An 18,249-nucleotide genomic window follows, 5' to 3' on the forward strand; every position below is an offset into this window, starting at 1 on the left:
ACACATGGACATGTGCATGTTGGCCCTCCCCGCAAACTCTGCTGACGGGCAACATACAGGGATATGACACAGCATTGTTGTTTCTTACATTGAGTCTTTGGTTTGAATTCGAACAGCTTTTACTGTTGACGCTCATGTAGATTTATCACACATTGGCTCTAATGTCTTATTTTTTTCCTCTAAGTACTAAACCAATAAAGAATACAATCAAATAAAAGTATTTTTTCCATTGACAAGTAAGCAAAGCTGCAAGCTTGAGAGGAGCTCTGGTGTGCTGTTTACTCATGCAGAAGTCCTGGTGTGGCATTTAACTAACATGCTACTACCTCATATTATCTAAAGCCACTGTAAGGTGTGAGTCATTCCAGCAAGGGATTCCTGGGCTCCGGACCATGTTTGTGAGAAAAACAGAGACAAATGAGACCACCATACTGTCATTAAAGCAGTAGGTCACATAAATTGTTGCCTACTTATATAAGATCAATATCTTTATCATCATGATTGAATGCTCGATGACTCTAGTAAGTCATGTTTACTAGTCTCAACACATGATTATCACAGGAGCAAGCAATCATACTGATGAAAATCCGTCAAAATGAGAGGGTTTTGTTGGTTATAAAACCATGAGTGAAAAGCTGTGGGGTATGGGGATCCCATCCTGCTCCTCTCAGTCTGTCATCCTGTGTTATCCCTCCATCCTTTCACCCCCTTATCTACCTGACAGCTTAGTCCTGCAGGCGGAGCTGGACTTCAGACCCAAAAAAATGTCCACACTCCACTGCACTGTTTCTTCCAGCCCCTGCTGTTCCTTCTCTGATTCGATCCACACTTGGCTAAAACACAGCTTGTAACTGTGCTAGAATTTTTAAATCAAAGCAAAAGAAAAAAATTGGGAAAGAAAATAAAATGGTGTGGCATTAAAGAATGACAGAGTCGCCATCTCCTGGACACCATGAGATATGGCTGATTTAAAGCCTCAGAAATAAGCAGGGCTATGGCCACATGGTGGGCAGTCGTTAGTGCTGTTTCGTCACAGCATTGAGGTTCCTGGTTTGAATTACGGTCAGACAGAGCCTTTCTGTGTGGAGTTCTCCCTGTGCAAACATAGGTTCATTTAATGTACTCTGGCTTTTTCCCACAGTCCAAAGATATGCTTCTTTGGCTTATTAGAGATTCTAAATTGTCACTAGGTGTGAGCGTGTGCTTTGCTAGTTGTCTATATGACAGCCCCAGTCAGACCAGGGTGTACCCCACCTCCCACCCCGTGACAGCTGGGGTCACCTCCCTGCAACTCCAAACAGGATAGGGAGTATAAATAATGGATGGATGGAAGAAGACTTATGCATTTAAAAGACAGTCATCCTTTGAGTTTTGGCTCATTTAAGCATTTTAATCTTGAAGACCCTGGAGATGATTGACTTGTTTCTTGTTTCAGCATTAATAGTTATCTATAGAAAATAATAAAAAATGTAATTTCAAGGCTGTTTGTTAAAACAAACTTTCTGTCTTTTAAAAACATCAATATTAGTGTAGACTCAGACATTTAACCTGATTTTCTCAAGGCTTTGAGGTTCTTAGCTCTGGCATTTTGCCCTGAATCACGTTAAGCAAGAAATCACACTATCTCAAAATCAACAAACAGTGCAAATTACTTCTGGCATGACATAGACGCTTAATTGTATTTCACTGGATTGTACCCATTAGTTTAATAACTTTTCCACCATTTGACCAAATAGATCAGAGGTGCCCAAACTTTTCAGCCTGTGACCCCCAAAATAACAACGCCAGAGACAGGGACCCCCACCATCCCCAGAGGTGGGTAAATCATCAGAATCAGAATCAGAATAATTTTTATTGGCATTGTACAATGTATAACAATTTTTTTTTTTTTTTTGCAGTACCATTTAGTGCTTGAGCAGTTTCTCATTTAATATTGAAACTGCTCTGGGATATGTGCTGTTTTTAAGTCTGTTAGTTTTTGTTCTTATTGTCATGAGCCGTCTTCCTGAGGGTAGCAGTTGGAACAGGTGATGTGCTGGGTGGGATGAGTCCTTCAGGATGCCCAGGGCCTTCCTGTGGCAGCAGGACCTGAACAGCTCCTCTAAGGAGAAGAGAGCACAGCCTGTGATTTTCTGTGCTGTGTTGATGACCCTCTGGAGAGCTGTCTTCTCCTGAGCAGTGCAGCTGGAGAACCACACTGGGATGCAGTATGCCAGCACACTTTCAATGGAGCGTCTGTAGAAGGACACCAGCAGCTCCTTGGGCAGGGTGTTGCTCTTCAGGACCCTCAGGAAGTGGAGTTGCTGCTGTTCCTTATTGATCAGCACTATGGTGTTGGTTTTCCAGGTTAGGTCATCATTCAGGTGCATTCCCAGGAACTTGAAGTCTGAGACCCTCTCCACACAGTCCCCATTAATGTGTATGGGCTGAGGGTCAGATCTGTTTCTCCTGAAGTTCACTATTATTTCTTTAGTCTTAGTTGTGTTGAGGACCAGGTTGTTGATGCTGCACCATAATGACAGTTTTTTGACCTCATCCCTGTATGCAGATTTATCTCCCACTGTCACGTCGTCTGCGTACTTCATGATGGAGTTGCTTAGGTGGGTGGGGATGCAGTCATGTGTATAGAGAGTGTAAAGCAGGGGGCTAAGTACACATCCTTGTGGGGAGCTGGTGTTGAGGCTGAGTGCCCTGGAGACGTGGGGTCCTACTCTGACTCTCCGTGGTCGGTCGCTGAGGAAGTCCTTAATCCAGAGGCAGGTGGAATGTGGGAGGCCGAGGCTGTTAAGTTTCAATACAGTCTGCTTGATTTTTTTTAAATGCCAAGCGGAAGTCAATGAAAAGTAGCCTGGCATAAATCTTTTTTTGTTCTATGTGGGTCAGGGTGGTGTTATAAATATTAGTGGTATTATACGATGCTACACAAAGCATTATGTAAAAATTTACATTTCACGTAGTTTTTGTACACATTCCTTACATTAGGTACAAATCTGACCCTGTTTTTATTTTAAATTGGACTCAATTCAAGGTTTTTTTTTTTGCGTGTGGAAGAACCATACACAGCCACAACAGCCTGGCACCTCCTCCTCATGCTTGTCACCAGCCTGTTCACACACTGCTGTAAGATGGCATCCCATTCCTCAACCAGCATTTGACAAAAGTCAGCTAATTTGGTTGTGTTGGTCACTCTGGTATGAACAACATGCCCAAACAGAGCCCACAAGTGTTTAATGGGGTTGAGGTCATGACGGCTGGCAGGCCATTCCATCCTCTCTGCTCCCAAATCCTGGAGTCTCAGATCACAGCAAATTCAGGTCACTGGAAAAAACTCTGTGTGAGTTAAAATCAACTCAATCTGAGTGTACATGTGAGACCGTCGAATAAACTCTAGAGCCGAGTTAAAGTAACTCTTTTCTGGGAGTTGATTTTTAATTCTTACAGGAGTTAAAATAAACTCTTACAGGAGTTGAAATACTACTCTCACTAAGAGTTAAATTAACTCCCATCTTTAATTTAACTCAGGTGAACTCTTTCTTAGTGCTAATGGTTAAGACTTTATAGTATTACATATTTTCATGCATTTAATTTACATTACAAAGCTCTTCAAGAAGATTGATGTCCAGATGAAGCTCTACCATGCCACTTCTACCTGTCAACTATCCCTGGACAGTTTGAGCTGAAGTCAGTGCCCCCTACCCCAGAAAGTTCAAAATGTTAGGCTATATATCATTCATACCACATATGAGAACTCTATGACTCAATGGACAGTGTCACTCAGGGTGCACATGTGTCTAACATCAAAAACAACAGTAGTCCACCAGAAACATGCCAATACTACGCGACTGCAGCTATACCTACTTGAAACATGAGCAAATGAATTCCAGCAATGATAACTGTACAACAGGCCACATCTAAATACATCTAAAACATCTAAAATAAATCTAAACACACAATGCATGATGGGAAAATTTTTCACTCTGGGAATTTTCTGTGATAAATCCTGGTCTCTGGGAGCGAGCGTTGCTATCTGGAAGGATAGAGTTCGTTCCCAGATTGTGGAGATGCAGGATTATCACTGGCTGCAGAATTTCATCTTAATATCTCTTTGAAGGAGGCACCAGAAACTCAAAACAAGACTCGGTTGTAAAGGCAGAATAAGGTGTTTGGCATTCCCAGTAAAGATTTGGCAAATTTTTCATGGATGTAACTCACATACTAAGCTCTGCTGCTCATTCCACAAATGCATGTTCCTTACAAATGTGGCACTATTTAAAACAGAAATAAACAGGATTTCCAAGTATATAACATTTATTGCCAACAAGCTTTGTTTCAACAAAGAAATAATCCACCAAAAACAAATTTTACTATTCATGCTAGGTTTATTTAAATGCCTTGGATGAGCTGCATTGTGGTCTTTCACACTTTCATGTGTTTCACTCAGGTGAACACCTGCCCAAACTGAAAAAATGATGTGAGTTCAAGAGCATGTGAGACAATTTTGATTATTTGTGCAGAGATAGCTAATGATCATGACATATTCATGACAATTCTTGGTATCCTATAACGCATTTTATAGGTACCACTGATAATGTCAAAAGACACCCCAGGGTGCCACGGCACCCTTCTTGAGAAAGGATGAAATACAGTAGATGACAATTTTTCCAAAGAGAGGCTTAAGATTTAGCCTCCGTGTATTGTTATTTTCACCGCAAGATGGCGTAAAAACACATGTTTAAATGATCATGATGGGAGTTTAAAAAACAACAGCCAAGATTTTAGTTTCTTACGTGAATTTGTTATCGTTTCAGAGTAAGATTGATATTCACTGAGTCACATCACATTTTATACCAGAAAGCCAAAGTTAAAACAGGAGATCAATTAATCGTTTCCCTAAAAATAAAGCTACTGCTCTTATTTAAATGAATAGGTCGCGTGAATAGAATAACTGTAATTTACACGTGGATCATAATGCTTAGCTGAAAAAGCCTTACACTCATAATAAGTCACCTGTATTGAAGCTTTGCTCGTCCAATAGACACACGGTGTGTGTGTCTTTAAGAGGCGTGTGAGAGGAGGAGGAGTCGTGAGATTCGTCGCTGTGCACGAGCAGCACTCAGTTGATGGGAGGGTCACCGCTTGCAGACTGGAGACAGGATCCATGGCAACAAACATGGCAGGTGGGAGCAGAAAAAAAAATTTAACATATGGATATAAATATTTCTGAGAATATACTGTTCTGGGATAGAGTGTGAAACATGCTGTTTGGTCTGCTTGTCTTGTGTTTTAGAGGCAGAGACCCGTCAGAGGCTGCTGCGCACCGTCAAAAAGGAGGTGGGTGTTTTTCCTTTTCCAAGCTCGGCACTTATCGAGTAGGAAAAACAAACATTATGGCAATATAAAACTGTGGAGTTGAACCTGTGAATAAACGTTGCCTCACATCTCCGACTGTGGGCTACTCACTGTTAAGTCTCTATCTGATGATGATACGTAAAGTAAATTGATTTGATGCACATCTGTACCAATAAGAAAACACTGCGTTAAACTCTGTGATACCGTAAGTTTGCAAAAGTAGGCGTTGATAGTTTTTCTTTCATATAAGTAGAGCTTCTTTTCGTGTTGGTCGTGCCGTAGCTCTTTGATTATAGAGGTAGAGAAACAAAGCGGAGGAAACAGACTGTCTGTAGTCTAAGTGGTGTTTATAGCAGAGCAAGTCATCAGCCTTCTGCCATTTTTTTATGAAACAAAACTCTGTGTATTTTGTGTGGGGTGCAAGTGATGAGTGAATTGGCGTTGAGTGGAAACAAATATGGAAGCAGCTCAAGTGGTTTGTTCAGCTGGTTTTCGGCACTTTACATTCAGTCATCATCATTGGAGGTTGCTGTAGTCGTAACAGACGACTCAACAGACATGAAATGGGACATAGGATACACTTCCAAACACAGAGGACTGCCCCACATACCCTATTGGAAATGCAAGCATGAAGAAAGGAGTCATCATAAAATCATTTGAACGTTTTCCCCTTCAAATGTCAAAATGTTAAGGCCCCCTGCTCAGAGTCCTATTCTAGCCCCACATCCCCTACCTGATCTAAAGACTAAGTTCTGCATTATGGATTTTACAGTAAAATATAGTAAACATAGACCACCATTAGATTTGTAACTGTCCTGAGACCACAGGATTTTGCACCTGCTATGCAGAGAGGGTCACTTCGTTTTTGTGAAACCCTCCTATAAATCGCTAATGCAAATTGCAGATTTGATTGGCTACTTCATTCAGTTGCTATGATCCATAACCTCGCCCCATCCAATCAGAAGCTATGAAAAAGAAACCAGGTGACCACCGCAGTGATCTGTAGCAATTAGCCCAAAGTTTAGTAGCTTAAAGAGTAAAATAAGCGTAGTAGTCGTCAAAACATATATACCAGAAATACTTAATAATGCAGGTAAGTACCTGTTTCACTTAGAAAAATCATCAATGATGAAATATATTATTCTTTTTGTTAGTATTGTTGATGGGGAATCAAGTAAACTGCCTTAAACTGTGGTACGTTCGTCATGCTAGGCTAATTTTTGACCTTTTTGTTATTCAGTGGGCTACATAGTTGTGTGTAAAGTAGTTAAACCCACACAGCGTTCTTTAGGCAATTTTAGTATTTTTGATTGCAGTTTGATTTACAGACATTTCAGTAATATAGGTCATAGTTGTAGTTTCCTAGTTTATAGTAGTCTGTTACCTTTTTCCCATTAGGTTAGTGTTAGCTTGATACAAGCCAAGATACCCAACAGTTAATCCTACAAAAGGAAACAGAAAACATTGAAGACAAATTCCCTTGTAATTTAGTGTTGTTGTAAATTATGCTATTGTAAATTTGATGGCAATCAGTAATTCTTTGGTCAATAACTACTTCTTTTTTTTTTTTTTTTTTTAACCATGGTTATTTAGAATGGGGCTGACTGATAATCGGCCTGGCTGATTACTGAGACCGATTTTTGGTATTTTCCCAATTATAAGTATTGGGATTTTATTTTACCAATAATGGATAAAATGTTTTAACCAAAGAGTGCATACATGAGAAACGCACAGAGCAACACAGTAGCAGCAGGAAAACAGGAAGTGATGCCATATGCTCACTAAGTGGCACCCAGGATTAAGTGTTGATTGGCTAATACTCATGTGACATCTAGCCAATCAGATAGTGTTGTATGCAGGACACTGAGACTGTGGAGAGTTAAAAAAAAAAAAAAAAAAAAAACAGAGGAAGGAACGCCTTGCAGTGGAGCAAAAGTAGAAAACTCTTTGGTTAATTGTTTTTGTCATTAATCAAATTGATACCAATGATCAGTATCACTAATCGGCCAGGCCTATAATTGGTCAACCCCCACTTAATTGTTCATTTTACTTCATTTTTTGATCATGCAATTTTTTGTTAGCTATATAAAGTACACTCTGCTTGAGAAACATTAAGTATGATGGATTAATGCTTAATTTCAAGTAATAAGAGTGTGATTAGTTTTACTTTATAAGCAAATAAACAATAACTGTGTCACTGCTTTTAGATAGATTCTAGCCAAAAATTCCTAATTCATGCCTAACACATTTTTTTATCAGCAAAATGACTCTTTATTGTGTCTCCAATTGTCCTGCAGCAATTTTACTCCATGGTGTTGATTGTAGAGGTTTATATTTTCCTTTTTTCATGGTCTCAGTATCACAAAAATCTTAATAACCATCTGACCACCTACAGCAAATAACTGTAACCTCAGCAAGTTCTGAATATTTCCTTAACTCCTCTACTACTGTGGACTTAAGTAATTGGTATCAAAACTAATCTGAAAGAGAGCCATCTTGGTTTAATGGAGAAGAGATTATTGATTTCCTTTTCCTGTCTCACCATAGAACTTTTAAACCTCCCTTTTTAAACATGTGATAGATTTAATTCATTAGATTCATACTAGATTGTCTCATGAATTACACAACTTTATTCCTAACAAACAAACAGAGATACAAATCACATCCTGGATCTTGTGAAAGGAGAAACATTGAGGCTTTGGCCTGATGTGTTTTCCTCTGAGTCCTATTTGCAGTCTTATCAGCATAGACCAGACCCTTCCCATGATTAAACCTGCCTCCTGTGTGCTGATACAGCCTCGATGAGATTCATTCACTGTCGCTCTTCCTCAGTGCCGCCTAATGGAGTCTGTGAATGAACCAGCAGCACAGCATGATGGCTCATTTAATCCACAGATGGCACCTGTGGAAAATAGACACAGGAGGTAACAGATAGTTTGATTCATTTGTTGGCTGTTCACTGATGAGGATATTTTCTAAAGAAAAACGATGTTTATACTGACTTCTTTTTTATGTAAGCCAACAATAAATCAGTGCTGGTTCTAACATATGGCACCCCTACACTGTCTGTTCTCACGCTCTCCATGTCCAGCTGGTTATTTGCGACCAGTCTGCTCATATCTACCTGGATGAGGGCCATTATCCAGAAAACATCAGACATCTGTAGCAGCAGAATTACCTTCTGGCATCAAATTGGTTTGAATGAGATCTCTAATTTTCCTTTGCTTTGATACAGAGCCCCTCAAAGTCTGTCTCTGTCCCTTTATCTTGCTCTGATCAGGCCTCTGAATAATGCTCCTCCCTTTTGTCTTTTCATACATCACATGTGCACACAAACACAAATACACACCTGTGTTTGCTAAAGGAGAGAGAGGGAGGTAGAAAAACAGTAAAAAACCTGGCTGCAGGGATCTGTACCTTCCTGTTTTGCCTTTTTTGGGATAACTGCTTACTTAGGCTAAGGTTTCACTTTGCACGGTGCAATATAATCTATCAGACTCACTCTGAATTTTATTCTTAAAAGAGAAGCTCTGATTCCTGCTTGTGAAAACTAACATATGAAAGGGCTGATTCACACTGCAGGAACAATCTATAAGGGATAAAAACAATAATATTCTCATAAACACTTGAAGATTTATTACATTGAGACTGTAATGCAGCTTTTGGCCCTGCTTTGCTAAATGTATTTATTATCAGATTGTGGTATGGAGTGGTTAAGATTACCTTGATATGCTGGGAGATGCTTTTATACTAGAAATGCTTCATAAACATTGCATGAAGACCATGTGGTGACATAAAATTGGTTCAGTTCTGATTGATTTCAGTATTTTTGAAACTTTTTTTGAAGGTGTTAAGTCTTCATTTGAACATTGTTGCCATAATATCTCATAAATGAATTTCTGTATGCCTTTTTTCTCTGTCATGTACTACTCCCTTCATTCATCAGTGCCTACACAGATGATGAATAATGAAGGGAGGAGGTTAATGGATTGGGCTTTCTCTCTGGCTCTGCTGTTGTAGGAGTTAATTGGAATACTCTGAAGATCTTTTATCACTTGGGCTGATGCCTTCAAGCGAGAGTAGTTTGTTAGAGCAGATTTGTCAGGCTCTTATAATGGAGCCATTCAATGACATAACACTTCATGCATGTTTTTTATGTGTGTGTTCTCATTGAAACAATCCTGCTGTGTCTTATTGATGTTACAGCTTTCCTCAGTGGTACATTTTGGGTTAGATTTTCCAGAGTATTTTGTTGGGTATTATAAAGTGATGTGACAAAGATAGATTAGTATTCTCATTAATTACTGTAGTTTGGGGGCTTCGGTCCTTTTTGTTCATTTCAGAGATAAATGGATGTTGTTGACGCACCTCCTTAGGCGGATGTGATCCACCGTGCAACACGTGCAGTCTCCATAGAAACCTGCAGGTTGTCTGTGCTTACACACTTCACCGTATTAAATTCCTTGAAGGCCTGATCAGTCGCCTAGATGAGAGATGAGTAAAAACACGAAGAGTGGTGTCTTCAGGTTAGAAAATCAATCAGGTTTCTGTATGTCAGGTGCACTCAGAAAGAAAAACCGGTTCATACAAGTCCCTTGTGTTTTGTGTGTGTGTTTGAGTGGCTTATGTACAAGTGTGATCAAGAGCAGAGTGAATGTGCATCCCATCAGGCTGCCACAGTCTGTGTTGTGTTGGCAGCATGAATCATGTCTGTTGATGCTGAAGACAACAGTGCTACTGAAGCAAACAGGCCAAACTGTGCCTGATGACTGCGCCTAATTAGTAAATGTTTTCATAAATGTTTTCATTGGTGGCACGGCTCCGTGCATGCTTTGTGTCCCAATTGTTTTGAAAACTTTTGCAGCCTCTTTACAAGTGAGAGATTAGTCATTTATTTTGTTTCTCATCTTGTATTAACAGCAAGGGGGCAATCAGTACTGGGAAAATTTGACTGAGCACCATGATGGAAAACAAGTTTTGTCATGCAGTGTAATCTGAAATCTCTATAGTTCATTGTTTTTCCATCAATATTTCTGCTTTATCTGAAAGGAAATCAACTTGTCAAGGGTTGCTGGATTTGCATGAACTTCGATTTGTGAGGTTTTTCTCTCATTTTTAGGCTAAAAAACAGATTCGCGCCACATGTACCATAGTGTAAGATGATGCAAATGTGTGAAATGTTGGAGGCTTTCTTCTTTTTTTATGTAAGGTATGGTATGTCTTCTTTTAAAGTCTCTAGCTCCATGGAGTTTTAATCAACTGAATAGACAAAGATGCTTTTTTCAGGTATTTTTGTCTTGATAATCCTTTCAAGGCCTTCTCTCAGCCCCATTTAAAACCAGCTTTGTTATTCTCACGTTTCCAGAGCACACACATCGTATCAATCTCACAATAGGGTTATCAGTATTTTCAGTACCTCACTTCGACAGAAAAGTTTTAACAATGAAACGGATGAGGAACAGGAGAGAAGCTACAGATCTTGAATCATTTTTTTTAGCAAAAGAAAGGGCACCATTTAAAGTCAACAGATATGTTTGCAACACTTGGTATCCACACAACATAGACAGTGTCCAAGAAAAATAGAGATGTCCCATATGCCGATTTTTCCTAATTCATTGTAGGGATAGAAGTATCTACACTTACAACTTAATTCAGACCTACAACTCTAGTCTTTAAAAACCCAGTTCAAGGATGAACCAAGAGTCAGACTTCACTCCATAAAACTCATTAACAGTAGAGCAGTGATTATCAAACTGGGGTACTCGTACCCCCAGGGGTATACAAAGTGACGTAGGGGGTACGCGAAAAATAAAAATAAAAACGTGATTTGAAAACAGCCTGATTACATTTTTAAACTGGCGTATAAATTAACATAGGCCTACAGTCTGAGGTAGAGGACTGCATTGGGATTGGGTCCTGCCAGGTCCTGTGGGACCCAACGCAAATCTCGCGGTTTGAACTTTGCTGCGGGTGGGAGCAGGCAGTGAAAAAAACCACTGCGGGATCAGGATGTGGCCTAGCGACAGGATGATAGAGTCAAAAAATCATGTAGAAAAGAAGCTCAAACAAGGTCTTTACACCAGAAAAAGAAAACAAGGCAAGTCTGACAAGTTTTGTTTCTGCAGACTTGCTCTGATGGAATAACAGATTAATATCTACCACTGAATACTAAATGGGGGGACAAGTACAGTTTCATAAATAATAAGTTCAACTGAAAAAGCGGGTTTTTGTGTTGTGAACGTTAATGTTTATGCTTAGAGACAGCTGACACAAAAATCAGTGCATCAAAAATCACATATATAGGCTACCCTTTTGTGTTAAAGGAAGTGCACTGTCAAATTAAATACATGTGCTAGACTCTCGTTGATTGATTGACACCTGTGGGTGTGTCTGTGTAGAGTTGCTGTCACTCAAGCCAGTCGCCCGGCTAACCGCCAAAAATGGATATGTTCTAGAAATGTAAATTTCTTTTTTCAAAAGTGAACTGGTGTTGCTCACTGAAAATGGTAAATAAATCTGTTCTGTAAGAAATAATTTACTTTAAGAGATTTTACTTATATGTTATGCATGCTAACTGTGAGAGGTGGGGGTGGTGGCAGGCTTACAGACAAATTTCTTTTTCTAGCTGCTATAAGTGTGAGAGAGTAGGGGGTACATGGCTGGAGGTCAAATGTCTGAAGGGGTACGGGCTGTGAAAAGTTTGGGAACCACTGCAGGAGGGGAATGAGGATGAAAAACGAAAAGACTTAAGCTGACAAAGGTCTACTGGTCCTTCCTAAAACTCCACAAATGTATCAGTACATAGGGCTGACTTCACAGCCCATGTTTAGGTTGCAGTTATCGGCAGAATGGTTCATATCTGCCTATACCAATAATTATCCTTTAAGCTAATATCTGCTGATACCAGTATCCGGTAATATCCAGCATCCCTGTTAAAACCCAAGAAGATGACAGAATATTGGATGCCAAGGACTTTTTTGATGCATGTCTGTTTTAAAGCATTGATAGCATTTAATTTAGATTTTTATTAGTTTCTTTAGTAGGGGTGTAACAGTTCACAGAGCTCATGGCTGGGTTCGTACCTTGTTTTTTTCGGTCACGGTTCAATACAGGTTCGGTTCATTGATTAAGAAAAGAAAAGTCCCAGATTAATAATTCTAGATGTCCCTCACTTATTTTTTTTTCTTTTAGTGCAGCTTACACTTGCAAAAGAAAAAAAAACATGTTTAAAATATGCATTTGAATTAGTCAGTCAATCAATACTTTGTTCCATCTGGTGTTATTAAGACCTATCAGTGATAGTTGGTACAGCCTGTGATATATTAGACATTAGGCAAAAAAGAGGAAAAAAAATAAAATGAAAAACAAAACAGAAACCAACCAATATATGACATGAAAAATTAAGAATAAACACAACATAAAATATGCAAATTAAAATACGTGCTTTTTAGAGCAATGTATCATTTTTATGATTTGGAAAGAGTGCTGCCACACCGCTTTCAATCAAAAGCCAGTGCAGGGAATACTTGTGCAAAATCCTGACTCATCTATGTCTGTGAAGGACACCAGACTAGCTCATGTAAACACAGGATTGGATGTTACAACAGAGTCAGAGCGGAGGGCTTAGAAACACATATGTTGTCTGTTTTGTTTTGTTTGTTTGTTTGTTTTGTTTTGTTTTGTTTTGTTTTTTTATTTACTTCTGCCGGTCCGTGCATAGTCTTTTAAATGTTTTAGCAGTGGTAATATCTTCAAAACTCTCTGCTTTCACATCCAGAGCGCGGAGATGAGGAGCAGGAGAAAAGTGCAGTGGGAGCATGGAGCCCATTTTTCTTCTTCGTGTGTTTTAATGACCGAAAGAATGAAACCACAGGAACAAGAAGTTGAAATGAGATTCCAAAGGAGGGTGGCTTGGCTCAGCCTTAGAGATAGGGTGAGGAGCTTGGACAACCGTAGGGATCTCGAAGTAGAGCTGCTGCTTCTTTGACTTGAAAGAAGCCAGTTGTGGTGGATCAGGCATCTGATCAGGATGCCTCGTGGTTCCCTCCTATGGAGGTCTTCTGGGTGCATCCAACTGGGAGACCCTGGGGCAGACCAGGACTGGCTGGAGGGATTTTGTACCCCATCTGACCTGGGAGTGCCATAGAATCCCTCAGGAGGAACTGGAAACCGTTTCTAGGAAGAGGGATGTCTGGGTTGACTTACTTCACCTGCAGCCACTGCAGCCCAGCCTCAGATAAGCAGAAGAAGATGAATGGAAATACTCAACTCTTCTACATTTTCACAATCTGATCTAAGACAGTTAAACTAGTATAAGAGAAACAATTTAAACCTACACACTGCTTCTTTTTTCAGTTTTGGGAACTTTTAGTTGAGTTATCCCTTCTTAAGTTTCCCGGTTTTGCTTTTCTCTGAAAGCAGTGCCAATGACTTTGAAATCATCATTTTCCAAACATTAATCATGACCTTAAGAAATTCAGTCTGTTAATTTTAAATTAAGTCACCCTACAAAATCGACTCTTAAGTTGGAAAAATATTTTTATATTGACAATTCTTATTAAAACATTTGATATCAGATCAGCTGTTTATTACAGCAAAGAAAGAAAAGCACGAGAAACCAGCTGCTTACAGCAAACAGGATAAACAGGAAGCTATTGATTCATAACATTGAACTATAGCAGAGAATCTAACATGAAGAAGGAATCCTGTCTTGCAGAAAATTTTATGAACAAGTAGTAAGGATCAAACCATAAAAACTAAAATAGTTTACCTCATGCCAACTCAACCGTTTGGAGAGAAAAGATATTTTCATACCACCGGGGGATTGGAACAGTGTGTGTGGGGGGGGGGGGGGGGGGGGTATTTGTGTGTGTAGAGTAGATAGACTTGGCAGTGTAATGTGCTCATGTGGACACACTCATTACAGCAGGAAATTGTGGTGATCTGTTTGGCTGTGTCCTGAGGATGATATTCCCTGTGCAGATCGCAGAGTGGTTCTCACACAGGTGGACATCTCAATATCTACTGATGGCACTGATCTATCAGTCATAAGCACAGAGATATCACAGCGATGACAAAACCAAGCCAGTTCCCCTGTTAGCACGTGTGCCTGACCTTCTACCAATTGTTTTTAAAAAAAGTTTATTCTTCATTAAAGCATGTCATCAGACTCTGACGCAACAGAATCAATCACTCCCACTGAGGATGACAAAATGTTCAGATAGGTGGGTCTTTGATGGTTGAAAGCCTTCCCTCTCCCTTTTTCTCCCCCCATATCCACAAGTGTACCGCTTCCAACTCCCCATGGAGGTCCTTGGGATGAGAGCTGGTGACTCATCCACCAACTTAACATGCACTCTTCCCACTCAGTGTTTCCTTTCCTCTTAACTTTTAGATCTCACCTTCTCTCCCAGACTGCGCTCTCTAACCATCATTTACCGTTTTCATACTCAGAAACAGTGACTTTTATCTTTCCTTCTCATTATTCTACTGAGATATTTTTAACATTCAGGCAAACTCTGTAAATAAAAGGCCCCTCACAGACTATGTGTGTGTAATTGTGTGTGCTAGTAGTGGCACGTTAATGAATGACTCATCCAGTATCTGACGTGTCATTGACAGGTGAAGCAGATCATGGAGGAAGCCGTCACCAGGAAATTTGTTCACGAAGACAGCAGCCATATTGTGTCCTTTTGTGGTGAGTAATCAACAATGATTCACAGAGCTTTTATAACCTCATCAGGTTCAATTCAGCACTGAAAAAAGTTCTAGTAATAGACTGTTTTTTTTCCCAAGTTAAAATTTTATAGTTTTGAACCTAGGTATTTTTTTAAATTAAAATATTTAAATTTCTCTTTTATATAGAGTGTGCAGGTATACATCATCATGTATCAGTAATACAAAGTCAGTTGCAATCCGGTATAAATCCAGAAATGTATTAAATTCTTTGCATTAAAGGCTTTGCATTTAATCTATTACTCACTAATTGTTCCCTATATAACTTGTTGTGTGGAATTGTGGGGATCTACCTTTTAAACAACCATGAATTCAATAGTAAAAATACATAAACGAGCTGTACGTATCATCAGTAAGGCTGATTATTATGCTCACGGATCCACTTTTTCTATATTCTCGTGTTATGAAATTTTATGATTTGTTTTATTATGAAATAATGCAAATGATGTTCAGAGCAAGGTCAAAAACGCTCTATTTGACTCAGTACAGAGATTCTTTTTAATTCAGAGGTGTTTGTAAAATTATTGTACAAAATGCTAAAAAAAAAAAGTATGAGAAGGAGATGTGTGTCTATTGTTGGAGTTAAATTCTGGAATTATGCGAATGTAAATTTAAAACATGTAATTCTCTTTTGGTTTTCAGGAAGATGGTTTGTTATCTTTGAAGCTTGTAAGTGTGACTGATTATCTGTTGTTTCTTTGCATTTCTGGAAGTTAGTAGCGTAAATAGTTGATTATGTAGGATAGGCTTTTATAAGCAGTTTGCTTCTGCCTATGCCTTTTCAGTCATTACTCAACATGTGACTATTGAGTTGATTTGAAATGTATATACTGTGCAAAATGTTTGGAGTTGTGTTATGATTGAATAAATTAAACTATCAGTAACACTGGTATGATCAACAGGAAATAGGGCAAAATAACAGACCTGCAAAAATATGTTACTTCCTAAATCTTTAACTCTCCCCCTCCCCATGGGTCTTTCTTTGTAATGTACAATGCAAACAATATATCCAAAGTAAGTCTTGAAAATGCAAACTTAAGCAAGTTTATAGAGTCATTGTTCAGTACCTTGAAAAAATACTTATAGCAGGTAGCAATGCCACAGGTACATCACAGATCTGGCTGCACTCAATATTTCAAACTTTTTTTAACCATAACTATTCCTGCCTGATTTATCCTCGCAACACAAAGCTCCACTGATGCACCATCTATAGGCTAGGCCAATGCTTGAAGCCCCCAAGGTGCTACACCTGGGCTTTACTAATTGAGGTGCTGACAAACTTAACCATGTCTGATGAAGAGAGTCTGAATCAAAGCCTGCATTTCAACCTCTAGTCCATTATTGGTCCCAAACTTCAATGTGTCGATAGAAGACAACTGGAACCCTAACATTTCACCAACACAAACAAAAACTTCACCCACACTGGCTTCTTCAACAAAGACTGTTTACCTTCTGGGCAAACACCTGCCTGGACAAGGGTTGGTTCCTATTTATTAACTAGCACTCGTTGGCTCCTACACACTGATGTGTAGAGGGTATGCATTGTCACTTTCAGCGCGCTGCTCAGCCAGGTTGTGTGGCTAAACAGCTGTCTGCTCCATAGGGAACAGATGAAAACAGGAGAAAAACAGACTAATATCCGTTTAAATTAGGGATATTTGGACTGGACAGAGATCCGTATCGTTTCCTAAAGACACTGCGGACCGTTGACATTGATATGTGGTCATATCTCAACATTCCTGACATTTATAATGAACTTTGTTTCAAGTAAACACAGCAGAGCCTTCAGGCACACATCAGCCTGGTTCATCATTGATGGATGAGAACTAAGTTAACATGGAAAAGTTTTGTTAATATGAGATCATTTGTTTCTCAGCAGGAGAAACATTTTATAATTTTATCTTACACATATTGAATAATCGAATTTTGAAACAAATGACTGAAAATTAAAATATCAAAGTCGAAACAAAACCAAAGTTACACCCAAAGAGAAATTCAAGCAATCATAGGACTATTATAGCCTTTCTACACTTTATTAGATGTGTAAGAACAGTTTTTGTCCATTCATCCATTTTCTTCCGCTTATCCGGCGACAGGTTGCAGTGGCAGCAGGCAATGCAAGTCAATCCAGACATCTCTCTCCCCAGCAACATTTTCCAGCTCTTCCTAGAAGATTCTTAGGCTTTCCCAGGCCAGGAAGACCTCCACAGGGAGGCGACCAGGAGGCGTCTTGATTAGATGCCCGAACCACCTCAACTGGCTACTTTCAAGGGGAAGGAGCAGTGGCTCTATTTCAAGATCCCTCTGGATGTCCGAGCTCCTCATCCCATCTCTAAGGCTGAGCCCAGCCACCCTCCTTTGGAATCTCATTTCAGCCTCTTGAACCCACAGTCTCTTTCTTTCAGTCATTACCCATAGCTCATTGCCATAGCTGAGGGTAAGAACAAAGCTGGACTGGTAAATTGAGAGCTTTGCCTTCTGGCTCAGCTCCCTCTTAGCCAAATCAGTCCAGTAATACTGCCGATGCTGCACCAGTTCGCCTGTCAAAAACCCCCTCAAAAACTGTTTTTGTCAAAGGAAAAATAATAAACGTAGCAGCTCATAACTTTAATTTTAGTAGAAGCCACTTCATAATTACTGATTTCTCGTTCACACATTACCACCAGGCAGCTGCCAAAAATAGAAGATAACTCACAAATAATTTAGTCCAATTCAAAGTTAGATGATCTACTTAAATTGCCAGTTCTCCATGTCTACAGGGAAATCTTCCCCTGTTACTTGTTGCAGTATACAGAACAAACAAACAGAAGAAAAACATGCATACATAAACAGCATAATTAAGGGAGCTTCTTCATGCCAGAATGGCAGAAATTCTTTCTTTTAATAAGTGGTAACAGATGAGATGCCTTCATACTAGCACTATAAATTATGTGGTTCCTCCAATCTTAAGACATTTGAGCGGATACAATAATAGTTGTTGCGCTTTGTTATTAGATTAGTTTCCGTATGAGAGGAACCTTTTTCCAACGGTAAGGACGTATACCTCTCTAACCTCTTTAATGGAAGGAAGTTGAGACTAGCAGCCACGTTAAAAACAAGCTGTCAGTACGTGGATGACAAGAGCTACATCATCAACAGAACTTTTGTACAAGTGTTGTGTAAAGT

The 18,249-nt window shown here is 39.4% G+C and overlaps 1 protein-coding gene across 6 annotated transcripts in view; it reads left to right on the forward strand.

Annotated features, from left to right (window-relative positions):
- The first annotated feature begins 5,097 nt into the window (after positions 1 to 5,097).
- sgsm1a (small G protein signaling modulator 1a) overlaps positions 5,098 to 18,249 on the forward strand; it is a 50,652-nt gene continuing 37,500 nt past the window's right edge. For 5 of the 6 annotated variants that reach the window (XM_041787646.1, XM_041787648.1, XM_041787651.1 and 2 more), the window contains exons 1-3: positions 5,098 to 5,177; positions 5,288 to 5,331; positions 14,971 to 15,046. In XM_041787646.1, the coding sequence (XP_041643580.1) occupies positions 5,159 to 5,177; positions 5,288 to 5,331; positions 14,971 to 15,046 (139 nt within the window). In that variant the 5' untranslated portion in view covers positions 5,098 to 5,158. Of the gene's footprint in view, positions 5,178 to 5,287; positions 5,332 to 6,348; positions 6,443 to 14,970; positions 15,047 to 18,249 lie in introns of those variants that run through there. The other variant, XM_041787647.1, reaches the window with a different exon arrangement.

The sequence above is a fragment of the Cheilinus undulatus genome, linkage group 5 (genome assembly GCF_018320785.1).
Source record: "Cheilinus undulatus linkage group 5, ASM1832078v1, whole genome shotgun sequence".
Lineage (NCBI taxonomy): Eukaryota > Metazoa > Chordata > Actinopteri > Labriformes > Labridae > Cheilinus > Cheilinus undulatus.